Source organism: Meriones unguiculatus, chromosome 8, assembly GCF_030254825.1.
Source record: "Meriones unguiculatus strain TT.TT164.6M chromosome 8, Bangor_MerUng_6.1, whole genome shotgun sequence".
Taxonomy (NCBI): Eukaryota; Metazoa; Chordata; class Mammalia; order Rodentia; family Muridae; genus Meriones; species Meriones unguiculatus.
In genome coordinates this window covers 1,934,833-1,949,628 of record NC_083356.1, presented here as the reverse complement: position 1 = coordinate 1,949,628, position 14,796 = coordinate 1,934,833, and the positions used below count along the sequence as shown (strand labels likewise).

The following is a 14,796-nucleotide window of genomic DNA, read 5'->3' as shown; positions in this document are numbered from 1 at the left end:
GCTTTTGGTTCTCACAAGGCCTGGGCCCAGAAGCCTGAAGGGGCCCTCACTGGCAAATGAAGTATGGGACCAGCCTCAAGTCAAGAGATTGGGTCTTGAGCCCTTTCTGTGCCCCAAATGTCTGTGCTCAGAGAAGGGCAGAATTGATGGGTGGCCATATTTAAAGACAGTTTCCTCAGGAGGATTACTGGGAAAAGCCAGATGAAATGCTGGAGATCGTGTAGCATTAAATGATGCCAGGAAAAGACAGATGAAATGCTGGAGATTATGTAGCATTGAATGATGCTGGGAACTCGGTCTTCATCCTTTTTGTTACTGTTGCCTTGACGACATCCTAGCAGTCATGAGATGCTATATAGAGACCCGTGCCCCTCCTTTTGCTGTCAGGTTACTGAAATAATTTTCCTGGAGGAACAGGAATTTCCAGGAACCTCATGCTTGGAGAAGTAAAAGAACCAAGTAAAAAGCTTGGGGCCAAGCCTGGGGAATTCTGACAACCTTTGAGACCACCTTGCTGGAGAGGCTGCTGCTGAGGCACAGATGGTCTGACAGGCAGGGCCGCACCCTAGCCACAATGACTGTTTATGCACGCTCTTGCTGCCCAGTTAAACCTAGCCCTCATGTCTGCACCCCAGAGCTGGACTTGGGTTGTCACTAGACTGCTTTCCCTCTTTCCAATGTGGCTAGACTGGGTGAATCTTTTCTTTTCTCTGTCTCTCACTGTTGCTTGTCTTTAACTGGTCTACAAGCTTGGCATGTCAGAGCCCAGGGCAGGCTCTGACCCTCACAGCACACTGGTTCAGCATCCCTAGTCTTCCAATTGAAGAGGCAGAGTAGGTGGCAGGAAAAGGCCAGGCTGCTTAAGCTCTTGTCCTGGCTTTGGCGGTCAGTACATGTAGCTGAGGGCCCTCACTTCCAGACCCAGCAGAGTTCAGTTGGCCTCAACCTTCCTGATGCCGCAACTCTTTAATACAGTGCCTCATGCTATGGTGACCCCAACCATGACATTATTTTTGTTGCTACTTCATAACTGTAATTTTACTACTGCTATGGATTGTAATGTAAATATCTGTTCTTTTCAATGGTTTTAGAACCCACGTGGATGGGTTGTTTGACCCCCAAAGGGGTCATGACCCATAGGTTAAGAAATGCTGACCTAGCCAGCTTGGTGGTGCACGCCTGTAATCCCAGTGCTTGGGAGGCAGAGGCAGGTAGGTCTCTGTGAGTGAGCCAGCCTGATCTACAAAGTGAGCCTAGGACAGACAAGGCTCGAAAAACCAACTCCCCCCCAAAAAAAAATGAAAAGAAGAAAAGCTGACCTATGTGGCTAACAGTGTGATGTCACCAGCCTGTGGGATGCTCAGGAGCCCTGTCTGATGTACAGGCCAGAAGCCAAGGGTTTGGCACCTTTGCTGCATGAGCGTCTCACGTGGGGCTTGTCGGAGTGCTCCCGTTCTCCATCCCAAAGGCTAGAAAGCCTGGCTGCCCCTGGCCCAGCAAGGCGATGGCAAAGATGAGAGAGTGAGAAATTCCTGTGGGGGAAGACACTTTTAGGAGGTGGAGAGAGGAGTGGGGCAGGAGCAGAACGCAGAGCAGGCTCCCTTGAAGCTTCTGGGGATCCTGGAGATCGGTCCCCAGCCTCCCCAGGCCTGTGGATTGCCTGACGCCTCTTAGCGCTGCTACTCCATGCCAGCAGCATGTCTGTCCTCCCCGGCGGTTCCTCACAGATGCTAATTTTTTCTTTAAAACAAGCTTCAGGGACTGGAACAAACTCTCTCTCAATCTCTCTCTCTCTCTGCTTCTTGACAGAGTCTCACTTGCCTATGGCTCAGACTAGTTTCAAGGTCATGACAATCCCTCTGCCTCAGCTTCCTGAGTTCTGGGATTGCAAGCATATGCCACCACCCCTGGCAGGAGACAACCGTCTTTAAGTCTTCTCTTCCCCTGAGTGACCTTGGGGCCTATAATTCTTTGGTGACTCCAATGGGACCTCTCCTTAAGGTCCCAGCTTCAGCATGGCGTCCATCTGTCCCTGGCTAGTGACCTCCTGCCAGGTCCCTTTTCTCTCAGCCCTGAGGCACGGGGCTCTCTGTAGAGACCTTTGGCTGTTTCCTCCAAACTCTAACACTCCCCCAGGAAGGAGAAGGGAGACCCACAAGACCCAGGCTCAGCGGCTCCCCAGGCCCTAGCCAAAATTACAGAGGTGGAACTGACAGGGAGTTGGGCACAGATCTCTAGAACTCTGCTCTGTGTGTGAGTCAGGGTGCATGCTGGGTGGGCCCTTTCATGATGCAGCTGCCTTTGTGCCACCCACACTCCTGGATATGTGCAGCTCCACAAACTCATTGGCTCCCGAGTGCACTCACTTAGAAGCATTACTTGTTTTCCTCAGTGCTTTATCTGGCCGCAGTGTAGACATTTACTCATGTCCTTCCAGGAAAGCCTCACAGCAGGTGACTGTGGTGGCAGGGACTCGGTCCTGGAGACATCACTGGAGTCTCCAATAGACAAGACTACACTGTCAGCCTTGGGTAGGTAGGTTCTCCCGTGTGGCACCGTGACACACCTCGGGAGGCTGCCTGTCCTCAAGGCCTCTTCCTTAGATACTGCGGTAGAGGTAACAGTGTCCTAGAGAAGCTTCCAAGAACTACACGGACCCCAAGGGCTTCTGTCCCTGCAGTTGCCGGGTGTTGAGGACATCTGAGGTGCATAGGCGAGAGCCACCATGGAGCTCCCCACCCCACTCTGTCAGCTCATCTTTGTAAGCATGGGCTGGGCCTGGGAAGCTGGGGATCCTCTGAGCTGGGGGACCTGAGGCTCTGAGCAGTGGGTCAGAGCCAGAGTGGGGGGCTGGTATTCTCTCTTAGAGGCCTGAGGTCCCTTGGAGGGCAGGGGGAGCCATAGAAGATGGGACTCTTTCTGTGGAGGTCCCTGATTTCTGGGTGCTATCAGCAAGCTCTGAGCTCTGTCAAACAGTGGCTTTCATGCTGAGCCTTCATGCTGGGTGACTCCATTTTACAAGGCAGAAAGTAGCTCAGTTTGAGTGCAAATGACAAAGCAGGCCCATTAACTCTGCTTCTCATGTGCGTGTGAAGACACCGTCAGCTCTCTCGCACCTGCCACCAGCCATACACTGGCAAACAACTCATTCACGTGTGCCTAAAAGTGCTGCCCATGAAGTTATCAGAGTAGATGGGGACACAGGGACACATGCGCAGATTAGCACTGTGTCAGAAGAGCCAGGACTGTGAGCTCATCCAACATGCCAGGAACAGTGAAATCTGCTCTGTCCTTGCAGACTGTGGCAGGTGGGCTGGCCCTACGTCTCCGGGGCTCTCCAGCTGGCTCCCTTTCTGTCTTACCTAAAGGCCCACAGATCCGTGCATTTGTGTCAGCTCTCTAGCTTCAGCAGGCCCTCTGTGGCCTCCTTAATGTGGCTGTAGCCACTTTGTTACTTACGTATGTGTTACTGTGTAAATGTGTAGTGTTATCTGAGGAGTAACATTGTATCTATTGTTGAAATAAAAAGAACCGGAAGCTGGGGGTGGTGGTGGTATATACATACAATCCAAGCACTCAGGAAGTAGGGGCAGGAGGATCACCAATTCAAGGCCAGCTTTGGCTTCACACTGAGTTAAAGATCAGTCTGGATGACATGAGACCCTGTCTCAAAAAAGCAGCTAACTAATCAACCTATTGTGATTGCCAGTGGCTACACTATTTAGGTAGATCAGAATTACAAGGTAAACATCAGTCAGGAATACTGATATAACTAATGAAATTATGTTCTTCAATAAATTCTGAACTTGTTGAAAGACACAAACATTGTTCTATGGTCTTGTGGCAGGAGGGAGAGAAGAAAGTATATCAGAAAGCTGCTTAGGAGGAAGATGAACCGGAGGAAAGACGGCCAGGAGGGATGTTGGCTTCTGTCCTGAGCAGGACCATGGCCTCAAAGGACGCTGCTTCTGGCAAAGGATGCAGGAAGAAGATGAAGAGAGGGACAGGAAAAAGCCGGGAGGAGTAGGGTCCAGAGCAACACAGCGTGGCCCTGGTGACACTTGTGATATTTGCTGCAATGATGTATATGTGGAAGAAGAAAGTAGGATGTGTATAGAAGGGAGTTGGAAACACAGACACACACACACAAACACACACACATAGGCACACACAAATTGATGGATGGGCAGACAGAGAGAGAGACAGACAGACAGACAGAAATGCCAGGCCTCACCCACAAAGTCACATGGTCTAGGATGTATGCTACAGGCAGCCTGTGCTTTGAGCTCTGCCTCGAGGGGATGGGGAAGCAATTCTGTTTCGGGACAGAGCCTGTAGATGCCTGCCAGAGGACATGCCGCAGCTGGCCCAGGCCTCAGGCCACACCATCAAGCCTGAGGTGGCAGCATGAGCTCAACCCGAGAAAGCGTCACACCCGACACAGCGCTGACAGTAGGCACGAAGTTTATTGCACACAGGGCCTAGAGGCCAGAGGCACAGGAAACAGTGCTGGGCACCTCCAGGGCTGCAGCTGAGGCAGGAGGATGACCTGTCAGCCCCTTGCCAGCAGGTAGGTGGACAGAGGGCCAGCTATGGAGGGCAGGGATGTATTCTCAGAACACAAGGGCAGCAGATCTTGAGGCTACTGTGCTCGGCCTTGTGGAGCAGGCCACTTCCTGGCTCTCTCGTGACCCCTAACACCTCCCCTGGTAACAGGAGCCGGTTCCACAAGGAGCACACATGCCAGTGCTCACCGCCACATTCCCACTGCATGGGGCGTTGCACACGCTGCCTGTCACGGGCCGAGAGCCTGACACGCACAGGTCCCCACACACGACCCCTCCACGGGAGCTGCTCACGCCTGTGAGGACAAGGGAGGATCTGAAAACCTGGTGGTGGCCACCCCAGCCTGCCACCTTCCCTTGGTTTGTTTGGTTGCTTCAGCCCTTCAGGGAAGGCCACAGAGAGCCCTCAGCTCTAGTTTGTAAGCTGTGCGGGGAGGGGGGGCTCCTCTTGGGAAGCAGGAGGCCTGAGTTATGAGAGTGCTTCTTCTGCTCTGTAACTCCTTTTGTCTGCAAGGCAGACACTGTGCTAAGTGACTGAGGGGGGCCCCTGCTGTGACATCTTTCCTCTCTCTCACCCCAGTCATCCTGGGTACCAACCTCAGTGTCTCTTTATGCATGAGCAATCTACTTCTGACTGGAGTTATTAGTTATTGTATTTGCCCTGTGCCTGAAGGTCACACCTGGGAAATCTTTGCTGACCCCCAAGCCCACAGTTCCTTTTCGGGGTTTGTTATACTTACAGACATTCACAGCCCCAACACCCTCGCACAGCCTGAGTGGAGCAAAGGCAGAGAAGAGAGAGTCAGAGCGAGACAGACTGTCAGGCTCCCTTAGGTGCCACTTTCCCATTCACGTCTATCTTTGTGTCACTTGGAAAAAGGAGTCTTTGTGGTGGTTGTGGCAATACGGGGTGCACCATACTGGGCAGACTTCGTTCAGTTGACTCTGCAATGTGTAGCCTGCAGAGCTCCCTGATGGGCTTGGATGGGCCCAGCTTGACGGGTTTGTCTCGGACCACTGGTGCTGTTTCAGGAGTTTGGGGAATCTTAGGAGGTGTGTGGGGGGGGTCTGAGCTGGGGAAAACTGGCCACCAGAAGTGAGACTTCAAATGTTGTATCCAAACCCCGGTCTCTGGTTCTCTATCCTGTCTGGTCTGCTGCCATGGCAACGCTGTGACCTGAGCGGCCACACTCTTCTTGCTATGATGGCCTCAGACCCTCTGAGACTGTGAGTCAAAGCAAAGACTTCCCCACTTGTGCTGTTCTGCTCAGCACTGTGGTCACAGCAACAGAAAGAATAAATGTGTCCTCTTGGGCACACAGGCCAAGGGCAGAAGCTGGCCAGCAGTTCTAACCCAGGACAAGACCTCATGAGCCTAGGCAAGATGCCTACTTTGGAAGAGCCAAGGGAGTTCAACCTGGAGATGGGTCATTTGGCTCTAATCCTAGCAGGGTCCTGTGATGGCTGGAGCTCGGGCCCTGTAGTGACAATGACTTGAGTAACAAAGCCACCTGAGGCCAGTTCAGGAGCACTGGGCTCCAGTAAGAAATGGCTCTACCTTCTGTTGGTTCTTGGGGCTGAAACTGAGCCTTGTGGGGGACAGGCAGGGTAAGCAGGGACAGTTTCTGAGATGGTAGAATGGGTGAAGAGCTCACCTCTGCTCCTCGCCCTCCAGCAGGCGCCTGTAGGTGGCGATCTCGATGTCCAGCCCCAGCTTGGAGTTCATCACCTCCTGATACTCCTTGAGCAGGCAGGCCATGTCCTGCTTGGCCTTCTGTAGGGCAGCCTCCAGCTCAGCCAGCTTGCAGCGGGCATCAGTGAGGGCGGCCTCTCCCTGCTGCTCAGACTGGGTCACGGCGGCCTCTAGCTTGGTGTTCTGAGGACACAGAAGAGAACGGGGTAGCCGATGGAGCCTGGGTCTCCCTGTCTATTTCAGCAGGTTCCCAGTCTTTCCCACCAGTCGGGAACATTCGAGAAGCAGCCTCTTGCCTTGGTCACATGGGCCAACCTGAGGGATTGTGATTAGGAAATCTAGCTGTGCAAATAGGCAGGGGACTAAATGGTAAGATCAGAAAGGGACACATGCTGGCTGTGTGGCACTGAGTGGGCATCCAGCCTCTGGTCTCAGCCCAGCTGACATGTATGTACCTGGCACTTGGCATTCTCGATCTCAGCGGTCAGCCTCTGGATCACGCGGTTCAGCTCATTGATCTCCTCCCTGGTGCGGCGCAGGGTCTCTCCGTGCCGGATCACTGTGGCCTTCATCTCCTCACACTGGGGATGGTGGAAGCAGAGATGCCCATGAGGCACAGGATGCAACATCAGCCCAGTGAGCACACTGGCACCGAGTGGGCACAGCGCTCAGCCAGGGCTGCGTCCTTGACCTGAGAGCTGCCTGCAATCTCCTTGTGATTCTTAGGGAGTCACAAGCCTTTTCTGACAGATCCTGAGTCCTCCCCACTGTTGCATCTAGGGACAGGGGTCCCTCCCACTCACCTTGGTGCGGTACCAGGACTCAGCCTCTGCCCGGCTGCGGGTGGCGATGTCGTCATACTGAGCCTTGATCTCAGCCACGATGCAGTCCATGTTCAAGTCCCGGCTGTTGTCCATCTTGACGATGACCGAGGTGTCTGAGATGTGGGCGTGGAGGATGCGGATCTCCTGCAGGAGGAGGGGGAAGGAGGAGAGTCAGGTGGCCTGGGCTTTCCTCACCAGCCTAGGAGGCACAACCCATGGCTCTCTGGGAGCTGCAGCCCTATTTGCAGATGGACTCCACCCCTTAGAGAAGCAACAGTCTTCCCTTTGAGGCAGCCACAAGCATTCCCCAAATCCTTGCTTGTGGAGTTGCTTGGCCCAGGAGAATCCAGGCTGCATAGGAAGGTTCCGTGGGGGCAGACTGTGCCCTCATGTTCTCTTAGATCTGCTGCCCCTGGGCCCGCCAGGCTGGGCTGTGCCAGGCTGGGCTGCTGGTTCCCAGAAGGACTAGGTGGTCTCTGGGTGGGCAGCTTGTCCCAGATCCACCTCTTGCTCCTGTTGCGTCAGTCTGCCTGGCTCTCCAGCCTCCCACCTGTCACATGTCCCATTGGGTCCCTTATGGGGGGAGCTTGGTGGGTTTGGGAGCTCCTTCTGAGCCTCATGTGTGCTGGCCACAGTCACCCTCACCTCCTCATACAGTCTCCTCAGGAAGTCGATCTCCTGGGTCAGTGCTTCCACGTTGGCCTCCAGGTCCGACTTGCGCAGGTAGGCACAGTCCACATCCTGTTGGGGTTTGCAGAGAGCCATGAAGCCAGTCTCCCTCGGACTCGGGCATCTGGCTGCTGAGTGGCCGGCCAGAGGGGACGGGGTGGGCAGGAAGGGGTGGGGGCTAGCTTTACTCACTCACCTTCTTTAGAGCCACAAACTCATTCTCTGCTGTGGCCCGCAGTGCAACTTCTTCTTCATACCTGAGGTAGGAGGGGAAGGAGGCCTCGTTCAACCACCGCAGGCCTCAGCAGAGAAGCCAGCCCACAGAGCAGTGCAAACTCTAGGCCTCCTTAGAGGATCTGGGAGGGGCCAGGCTCCAGGCCTGTGAGCACATTGGGTCTTTGCAGTACAGATAGATTAGTGGTATTTGAAAGCTGTGCATTTGTACACACGCACACACACACACACGCGTGTCTGATTGTGTGTAAGGTTGGAGAGAGGGAGATGACTGTTTTTTGTTTTTTCTCATCCTTTGTTCTGAGCCTTGGTCAGTACCCTACCTATTATCTCTTCCTGGACTGAGCTAAGGAAACACTCTGTGGGAAGGCCTGTTCAGGGCCAGGAGTAATGGCCAGGGGCCGGAGCAAAGCATGGCACTGAAGAAGGGCTTGTCCCTCTGAGGAGCAGAAGCTTTCTGAGACCCAGTGTCCATGCTTCATGGCAGTGTCACAGGTAACTGAAAGTCTCCTAACATTACCACAGCATGCTTGCATCCCAACACACTGAAGTCCCCCAAGGGCAGGGCCCATGTAGACTGCTGGCTGTGTCAGCAGCATCCTGCCGTGTTGCCTGGTGTGTGGACATTCTGGAGGAAAGTGGAGGAGGAAACTCCATAAACAGCATCCAGGGACTCAAGGGCTTGTTCTGGAGACCAGCAAATGAAGGTTCTTCCAGAGTGTGTGTGTGTGGAGAGAGGGAGGGACCTTGCACAGCTTAAGGGAGGCTGATGACCACCTGCCATTTGGAGCACAGGACTCTGTGTTCAGAGGACACCGAGAGAGAGCTCCTTGGTTGATAAGGCAGGGCTGGACTTCCTGACCAAGGCAGGCACAGACTCCAGCCACAGGCAGACAGACGCTCTTCTGCACTCAGGGCGCTCCTGCCCAGACTCCCCAGTGGCCCTACCTCTTCTTGTAGCCCTCCATGGCCTCCTGCACGTGGTTGAGCTCAGCAGCCAGCCTCCCGCCATCAGCCTCCACACACTCAGCCTCGCGCCTCAGCGTCTCGATGTAGCCCTCGAACAGAGGCTCCAAGTTGCTCTCGCAGCACTTGCGGTTCTGGTAGAACTGCAACTTGGTCTCCAGCAGCTTGTTCTGCTGCTCCAGGAAGCGCACCTGCCACGCAGAATTAAAGTCTGAGGACTGACTCTTGCAGGATCAGAGGGCAGAGGCGTGGGAGTTCCTGCGTGTGTGTGTGTGTGTGTGTGTGTGCGTGTGTGTGTGTGTGTGTGTTCTCGAGGTAACCTGGAACTCCTTCCTCAGAGCTAACATCAGTTAATTCATCTGGTGTCACTGCAAGTGCTTAAACCAGGCCAGACTCAGCTGCCTCTTCTTAGTTCATGGCCTTGGACAGGGTGCTCAGCCCTCTGCAGGGTGGAGCGGCTAAGGCAACTTTTGTAAGGTGTGGAGAGCCATGCTACCCCAGGAGATAACACAGCAGCGCAGCTGAGACAGCAGGCCTGGGAATGGATGGGTGGGCCCGTTTAGAAAGGCAGCCTGTAATCTCTGGAGAGTGAAGCGAGTGTGTGCCCATTCCTGGAACCCTGCACCAACAGTACAATTAGAATAACAGGAGCCGTGCCCGTGCCGAAGTGCCTGCTGCTCCACCCACCCTGTGCTCAAGAGTGGGCTGAAGGTGCAGGAGCTTGACTGACTGCAGAGAGAGAGCGCTGGTCGGCGGGGGACTTATCTCACCGCAGGAACCGACTCTTGGCCCCCAGGCTGCCTGTTACCCCATCTCCCTGTCACCAGGCATGCCACTCCGGGATGCCTTTGCCTAATAACCTTGGTAAGTTCTTCCTTGTGCTAGTTTTAATGGCTCATGAGTGCCAGCTCTCATGGCTCTCCCTGAGCTATGCTCTCCCAGGAGCCTTTTCTCCCAGTGCTCAAGCCTCAGCTGCATGAGGATGCAGGCTGGAGCTCACCCTGGCTCTGCAGGGGGTGTCTGCGGAGCCCAGACTACCCATGACTGCACTTCCCATAAGGCCTGAGGGCTGGGCTGTGGCTACAGCCACTCTCCAGTGCAGTAGCTGGCGCAGAGCACAGTGGCCCAGCTGCCACGTGTTAAAACGGCGCCGTGAGGTAAGCTTCGAGGGAGTCTTCCCAGTTACTCTTTCTGCCCTTGTCATGGGGAGGACACCCACCTTCCCCCCCGGGAGCACACCGGAGAGGCCGGGCCCAGGTTCCGTTCTGAGGGTGCTTTCAGTTTGTTCCCCCACACCAGACTGAAAGGTCTGAAAGTCTCTCTGTCTGTGCCCTTTGGTCTTGGGGGTTCTGTGGGCATGTCTGGTTCCCCTCAGTGCCCAGCCTTGCAGCCTTGGCCGTGCACATGGTGGGCTCCGGAAGGGCTCACCCAGGACACCCACCTTGTCGATGAAGGCCGCGAACCTGCTGTTGAGGCACTTGATCTGCTCCTTCTCCTCATGCTTCACGCACTGAGCATTGGGGTCGATCTCCAGGTTGAGGGGCGTGAGCAGGCTCTCGTTGACGGAGACGCTGGTGATGCAGGGGGGGCTGGGCCCGCAGATGCCCCCTGAGCGGTACCCGAAGCTGCGTCCGCAGGAGCCGGCGCGGTAGGCCCCGCAGACGCTGTGGCTGCCGAAGCCCCCGGAGAGTCCGCGGTAGCAGGAGATGCCCCTGTATGGAGCTGCGGAGATGCAGCAGTGGCCGGGCCGGGGCCCGCAGGCTGAGGCGCAGCTGAAGTTTCCAGTTGGAAAGCCACAGGTCATGGTGGACGAACCAAAGGACACGTGCAGAGAGAAGTTGGTAGCGTTTGGAGCAGAGGCCGTGTCCCCTCCGTCACTGAAGGCCCTTTTATATGTCTGTAGCACCTGGCATTAAAGGGGGCCAAGAGAAGACAATAGCTGTGTTTTATTGGCTTGGCAGCGCCTGGCCTCTTAAGCTCCAGCTTGCCTCCTAGTGTGGCCGTGTCAACAATCCTTGGCCACAGGCCTGTTTCATCTTCAAAGCTCTTAAGAGCTTCCTCCTGGGCTCCGCCCCTCCTTTGGCCTCTAGTGGAGATGGACAAGGGGATTTTTTGGAGCATGCTCTCAGAACCCTTTTCTGGAAGGGGCCTCCCTGGCCTATGGACCCTGGAGAGAGGACCTGGCTATGGGCAGGCCTGTCCCTACCTATGAGGGAGCGTGTCCCTACCACCTCCTCCTCGCCTCTCTCTCTCTAATCTGCAGGTAGATAAGGTCCTGTCTTCATTGTGCAGACTGCCTTTCCCAGCGCCTTCTTTCCCAGCACCTGGCCAGGGCAGGGTGGGTCTCTGGAGTGGGAGCAGGGCTTGGCTTGTACTTTGGGTCTCCCCAGTGCAGGGGGCGCAGCTGGCATGTAGGGGAAGGCAGGTTGGGATGCTCAGCATAGACTCCGGGGCCGGGGTTCTGAACCTTCCTAACGCTGCGGCCCTTTAACACAGCTCCTCCTGTTGTGGTGACCAGCTTTTGAGCAGCGGGTGGGGGAGAAGCTGTGGACGGGAGGAGTGCTCTTCCACAGCTAGTCTCAGAAACTGGGGTCTGGCAAGGTGCAGGTGGCAAGCTCAGTGGCCATCTTGGTGTGGCTACACCCATGTGAAAGAGGAGAAAGCTGTGGGGTCTACGGGGTCCCAAATAGGGTCCATCCCCTCCCCCGGAGGACTCACTGAGTGGGGTCAGGCTGGCACAGGGGGCTGTCCTTAAAGCCATGCTTTCTTCTCAATTTGGCCTTGTCCTTAAGTTTAGGTCACGTGACGGTTAGGTCATGAGGGTTCCCTAACCTGGGTGCCTGAGCTCATAAACCCTCCCAGGCACACCTCTCTTGATGGCCTTTGAGAATGGCTCTTTTGATGGAACAATTTCCTGAGTAAGCCGTAGCCTGAGCTAAAAATAACCCTCCACGCGTCCTATCAGCACCTCACCTTTTGCCCTCCACTCCTTGTTGGGGAGTGTGGGGTGTGGGCCAGGCACACCCCTCGGGGAGCTTTTGGAATGAAGGGGAGCCTGTCTGTTGTGGGGAACTTGTCAGGAAGCAGGATCACGCCTTCCAGGGGTGCAGAGGAGCTCCTCTGCTCCCTACACTCGGGTCTCCACAGTATGGGGCCGAGGTGTGGGTGGTGGGACAGGGACTTCTGGTGTGAGAGACCCACCCTGGTGTTGGCCTTGAGGCTGGGGGCAGCTGCTTGAGGGAGGGTGGGGCTGACCGCTTTCGCCATGCTAAAGCCTCTGCCGGTTCACAGCTGCCAGAACCGGAGAGAGAGCCAGATCTCCCACCTCCCCCCAGAAGAAGTGCCTCAGGAATGGCTTGGCTCAGGGGTCACACGGATCCTTGAAGGAGGAGTATACGGCTTTCCTGAAGCTCTTCTTCCTCACTGCCCAGTCACTGCACCACTGTTGTCACTGTTGGCTTGCTCATCTGTCACAGTCCTGGGGCTGGAATCAGAGTCCTTCGGGACTCTGTGTAGCCACATACACCTCCTCAGCTTGAGGAATGATGCTCACTCCTGTCTGGCCTTGTGGCACAGACTCCCAATGTTCAAGGGACTGTTGGCAACCCAGAGCCTCTTAGCAGCTCTGCACAAGGCCCAGGCTGCTCTGGGTCCCTATGTGTAGTATTGGAATGGCCGCTGGCACCTGCTGTGCCGGCACAGGGTTAAAGGGTCCCAGCCCACGCCATGGGAAGGGCCGCCCCATCCCAACTCCATGCTTACAGGGTGACTGTATCTTGGTTGCAGGCAACCAGCAAGGCCTTGTAAAGGGACAGTGTCATGGGCCAGTGAGATGCCAAGTACCACACCTCGGCTTGTCAGAAACAGCAGTGGTTTTATGAGGCGACCATCGCTACCTCAAAAAACCTAAATTAAAGCTCACACGTGTAAAGGCTGAAGAACAAAGAATGGGGACCAGGTTGCTCCTGAAAATAGACATAGACAGGGAACCGACAAAGGGCCCACCAGGGTTCTGGCTCTGGTTGGTTCTGGCCTTGACCAAGGCCTTATAAATGCTCTGGCTGAGACCACGGCTCGGTTATAAGGCTTGTGCTCTGTGCCTGCCCTGGGCTGCTGCTTGATGCCTGGGTCTCCCTGGGACTGACCTGTCCCGGCTTCCTGGGTGGCCTGCTGGCCTTGTTCCGCCAGCGCCTGAGTCCTGTTGTTGTTCCTGGCAGGTGGCTTTTGCCTGGCTTTCCTCTTGTGTTTTTCTGGTTGTAATCTGCCCGAAGGCCTGGCTTCTTCCTCAGCATACCTGGGCTTTGCTGTTTGTTCTTATCTTCTGTCTCGGTACCCATGGGCCTTTGCTTTTGTTTTCTGTCCTTTCTTAACTGAATTTTGAGAAACCCACTGTGACAAACATTAGTTAGTACACCCCTGCTTGAAGGACAAACACACCTTTCATTTCCTTAACACAAATTGTTCAACATGGGCCTGTGGGACCAAGAGCTGTCTGGGCTGCGGCCTGTCTGCTTCGGTGCCTGGCTGGTTGTAGAAGCCATATTTCTTTGGCTGGTTGTGGAAGCGATATTTTTTTTGGGGAAAGCTGTTGCTGGGAAGTCAGGAAATGCAGATACAAGTTCTGAGCTGGCCACGGTTATGAAAGGGTTGTTAATCTGTGTAAGCTTTCCTTCTTCGACTGTGAAATGGTTGGTGGCTCTGATAAGCTGGCACACAGGTGCACCTTGCCAGAGCGCTCTGTTCCAGGCCTTTATGACCTCTCTTCTTTCATCCTTGGCATCTCTAGTTTTGCCTTCTGTGAGAACCCACAGGGAGGTCAGTGGGCCCTGACAGGTTCGACAGCCACACATTGGAAAAGCACTCTGCCCCTCATAGGACAGAGAGGGATTTGCTTCCCCAGGAGCCGGGCGGTCACCAGGCCAGTGTGCAGGCAAGCCCCAGTTAAACGGCCCCTGACAAGGCAGATCCTCCAGGCCTGTGTGGTGGATGCACCTGACTCAGCAGCTTGGAGGCTTGGAAGGATGGAAGAAGAGCATCTCAGAAAAGCCCAGGTGTGTGACAGGTGAGGAGCCGCGCTGGGCGGGGCTCGGAGGGGGTCACATGGGAAGGGTGAGCCTGGGGTCCATGCTAACTAAGGGGTGCTCATAGTTACTTTTCCTGTCAATCAGCGCCTCACAGAGACGGCCCAAGGAGGGAGGGATTTGTTTTGACCACTGCTCTGGGGGCGGAGGTGTGGTGTAGGTGCCAGTCACACCCACAGCAGCGGGAGCTCAGGGCTCTGCTTGTTCACGCACAGCTGTCCAGGCAGGACCGAGACCAGGACAGAACAGGCCAGGTTATGTCCAGTGTCCCTGCGGCCCACCACTGCCCGTGTCGGCAATGACGTTACCAGCCGGGAGCTGAACCTGCCAAACACCAGCATGTGGGGGCCGCTTCCCACTCAGACCATAGCACCCGCTTTCGAGGTCGTGCTGGAGCACCCTGGAGTTCCTAGACAAACTGGGGCTGGGAGATGGCTCCCCGGCCTGAGAGTGTTTGTTGTGCAAGCAGGAGGCTCCACGCTTGAAATTCCCAGCCGCTGCCCGGGTAAAAGGCTGAGAATGGCTGTGTCTCCTGTCACCTCCACACTGGACGGGCAGAGGTGGCCATCGCAGAGTGACGGCCACTCAGCCTAGATCAGCCAGCAAACTACTGCGCGTTCCTTCCCTGGCGCTGTTCTCCTGTGGAGAGGCGCCTCAGGCTGTTTGGACTTCCTGCCTTTGGAATCCTGAGCTGGAAACTCTGCTTTCTTTCCTTCCTGCCTAGCCTCAGACATTTTGTTGCAGTAATGTAACGATGTAATGTG

General features: G+C 55.4%; 1 protein-coding gene across 1 annotated transcript; it reads right to left on the bottom strand.

Moving 5' to 3' along the window:
* Window positions 1-4,513: 4,513 nt before the first annotated feature.
* Window positions 4,514-10,804, bottom strand: LOC110543081 (keratin, type II cuticular Hb1-like). The gene is made up of 9 exons (XM_060390542.1): window positions 10,393-10,804; window positions 8,934-9,142; window positions 7,948-8,008; window positions 7,728-7,823; window positions 7,062-7,226; window positions 6,714-6,839; window positions 6,221-6,441; window positions 5,306-5,337; window positions 4,514-4,861 (listed from the first exon to the last, which is right to left on the bottom strand). Exons 1-9 carry the CDS (start codon window positions 10,753-10,755, stop codon window positions 4,695-4,697), a joined length of 1,440 nt encoding a protein of 479 aa, XP_060246525.1. The 5' UTR covers window positions 10,756-10,804; the 3' UTR covers window positions 4,514-4,694.
* Between the last annotated feature and the right edge of the window lie 3,992 nt (window positions 10,805-14,796).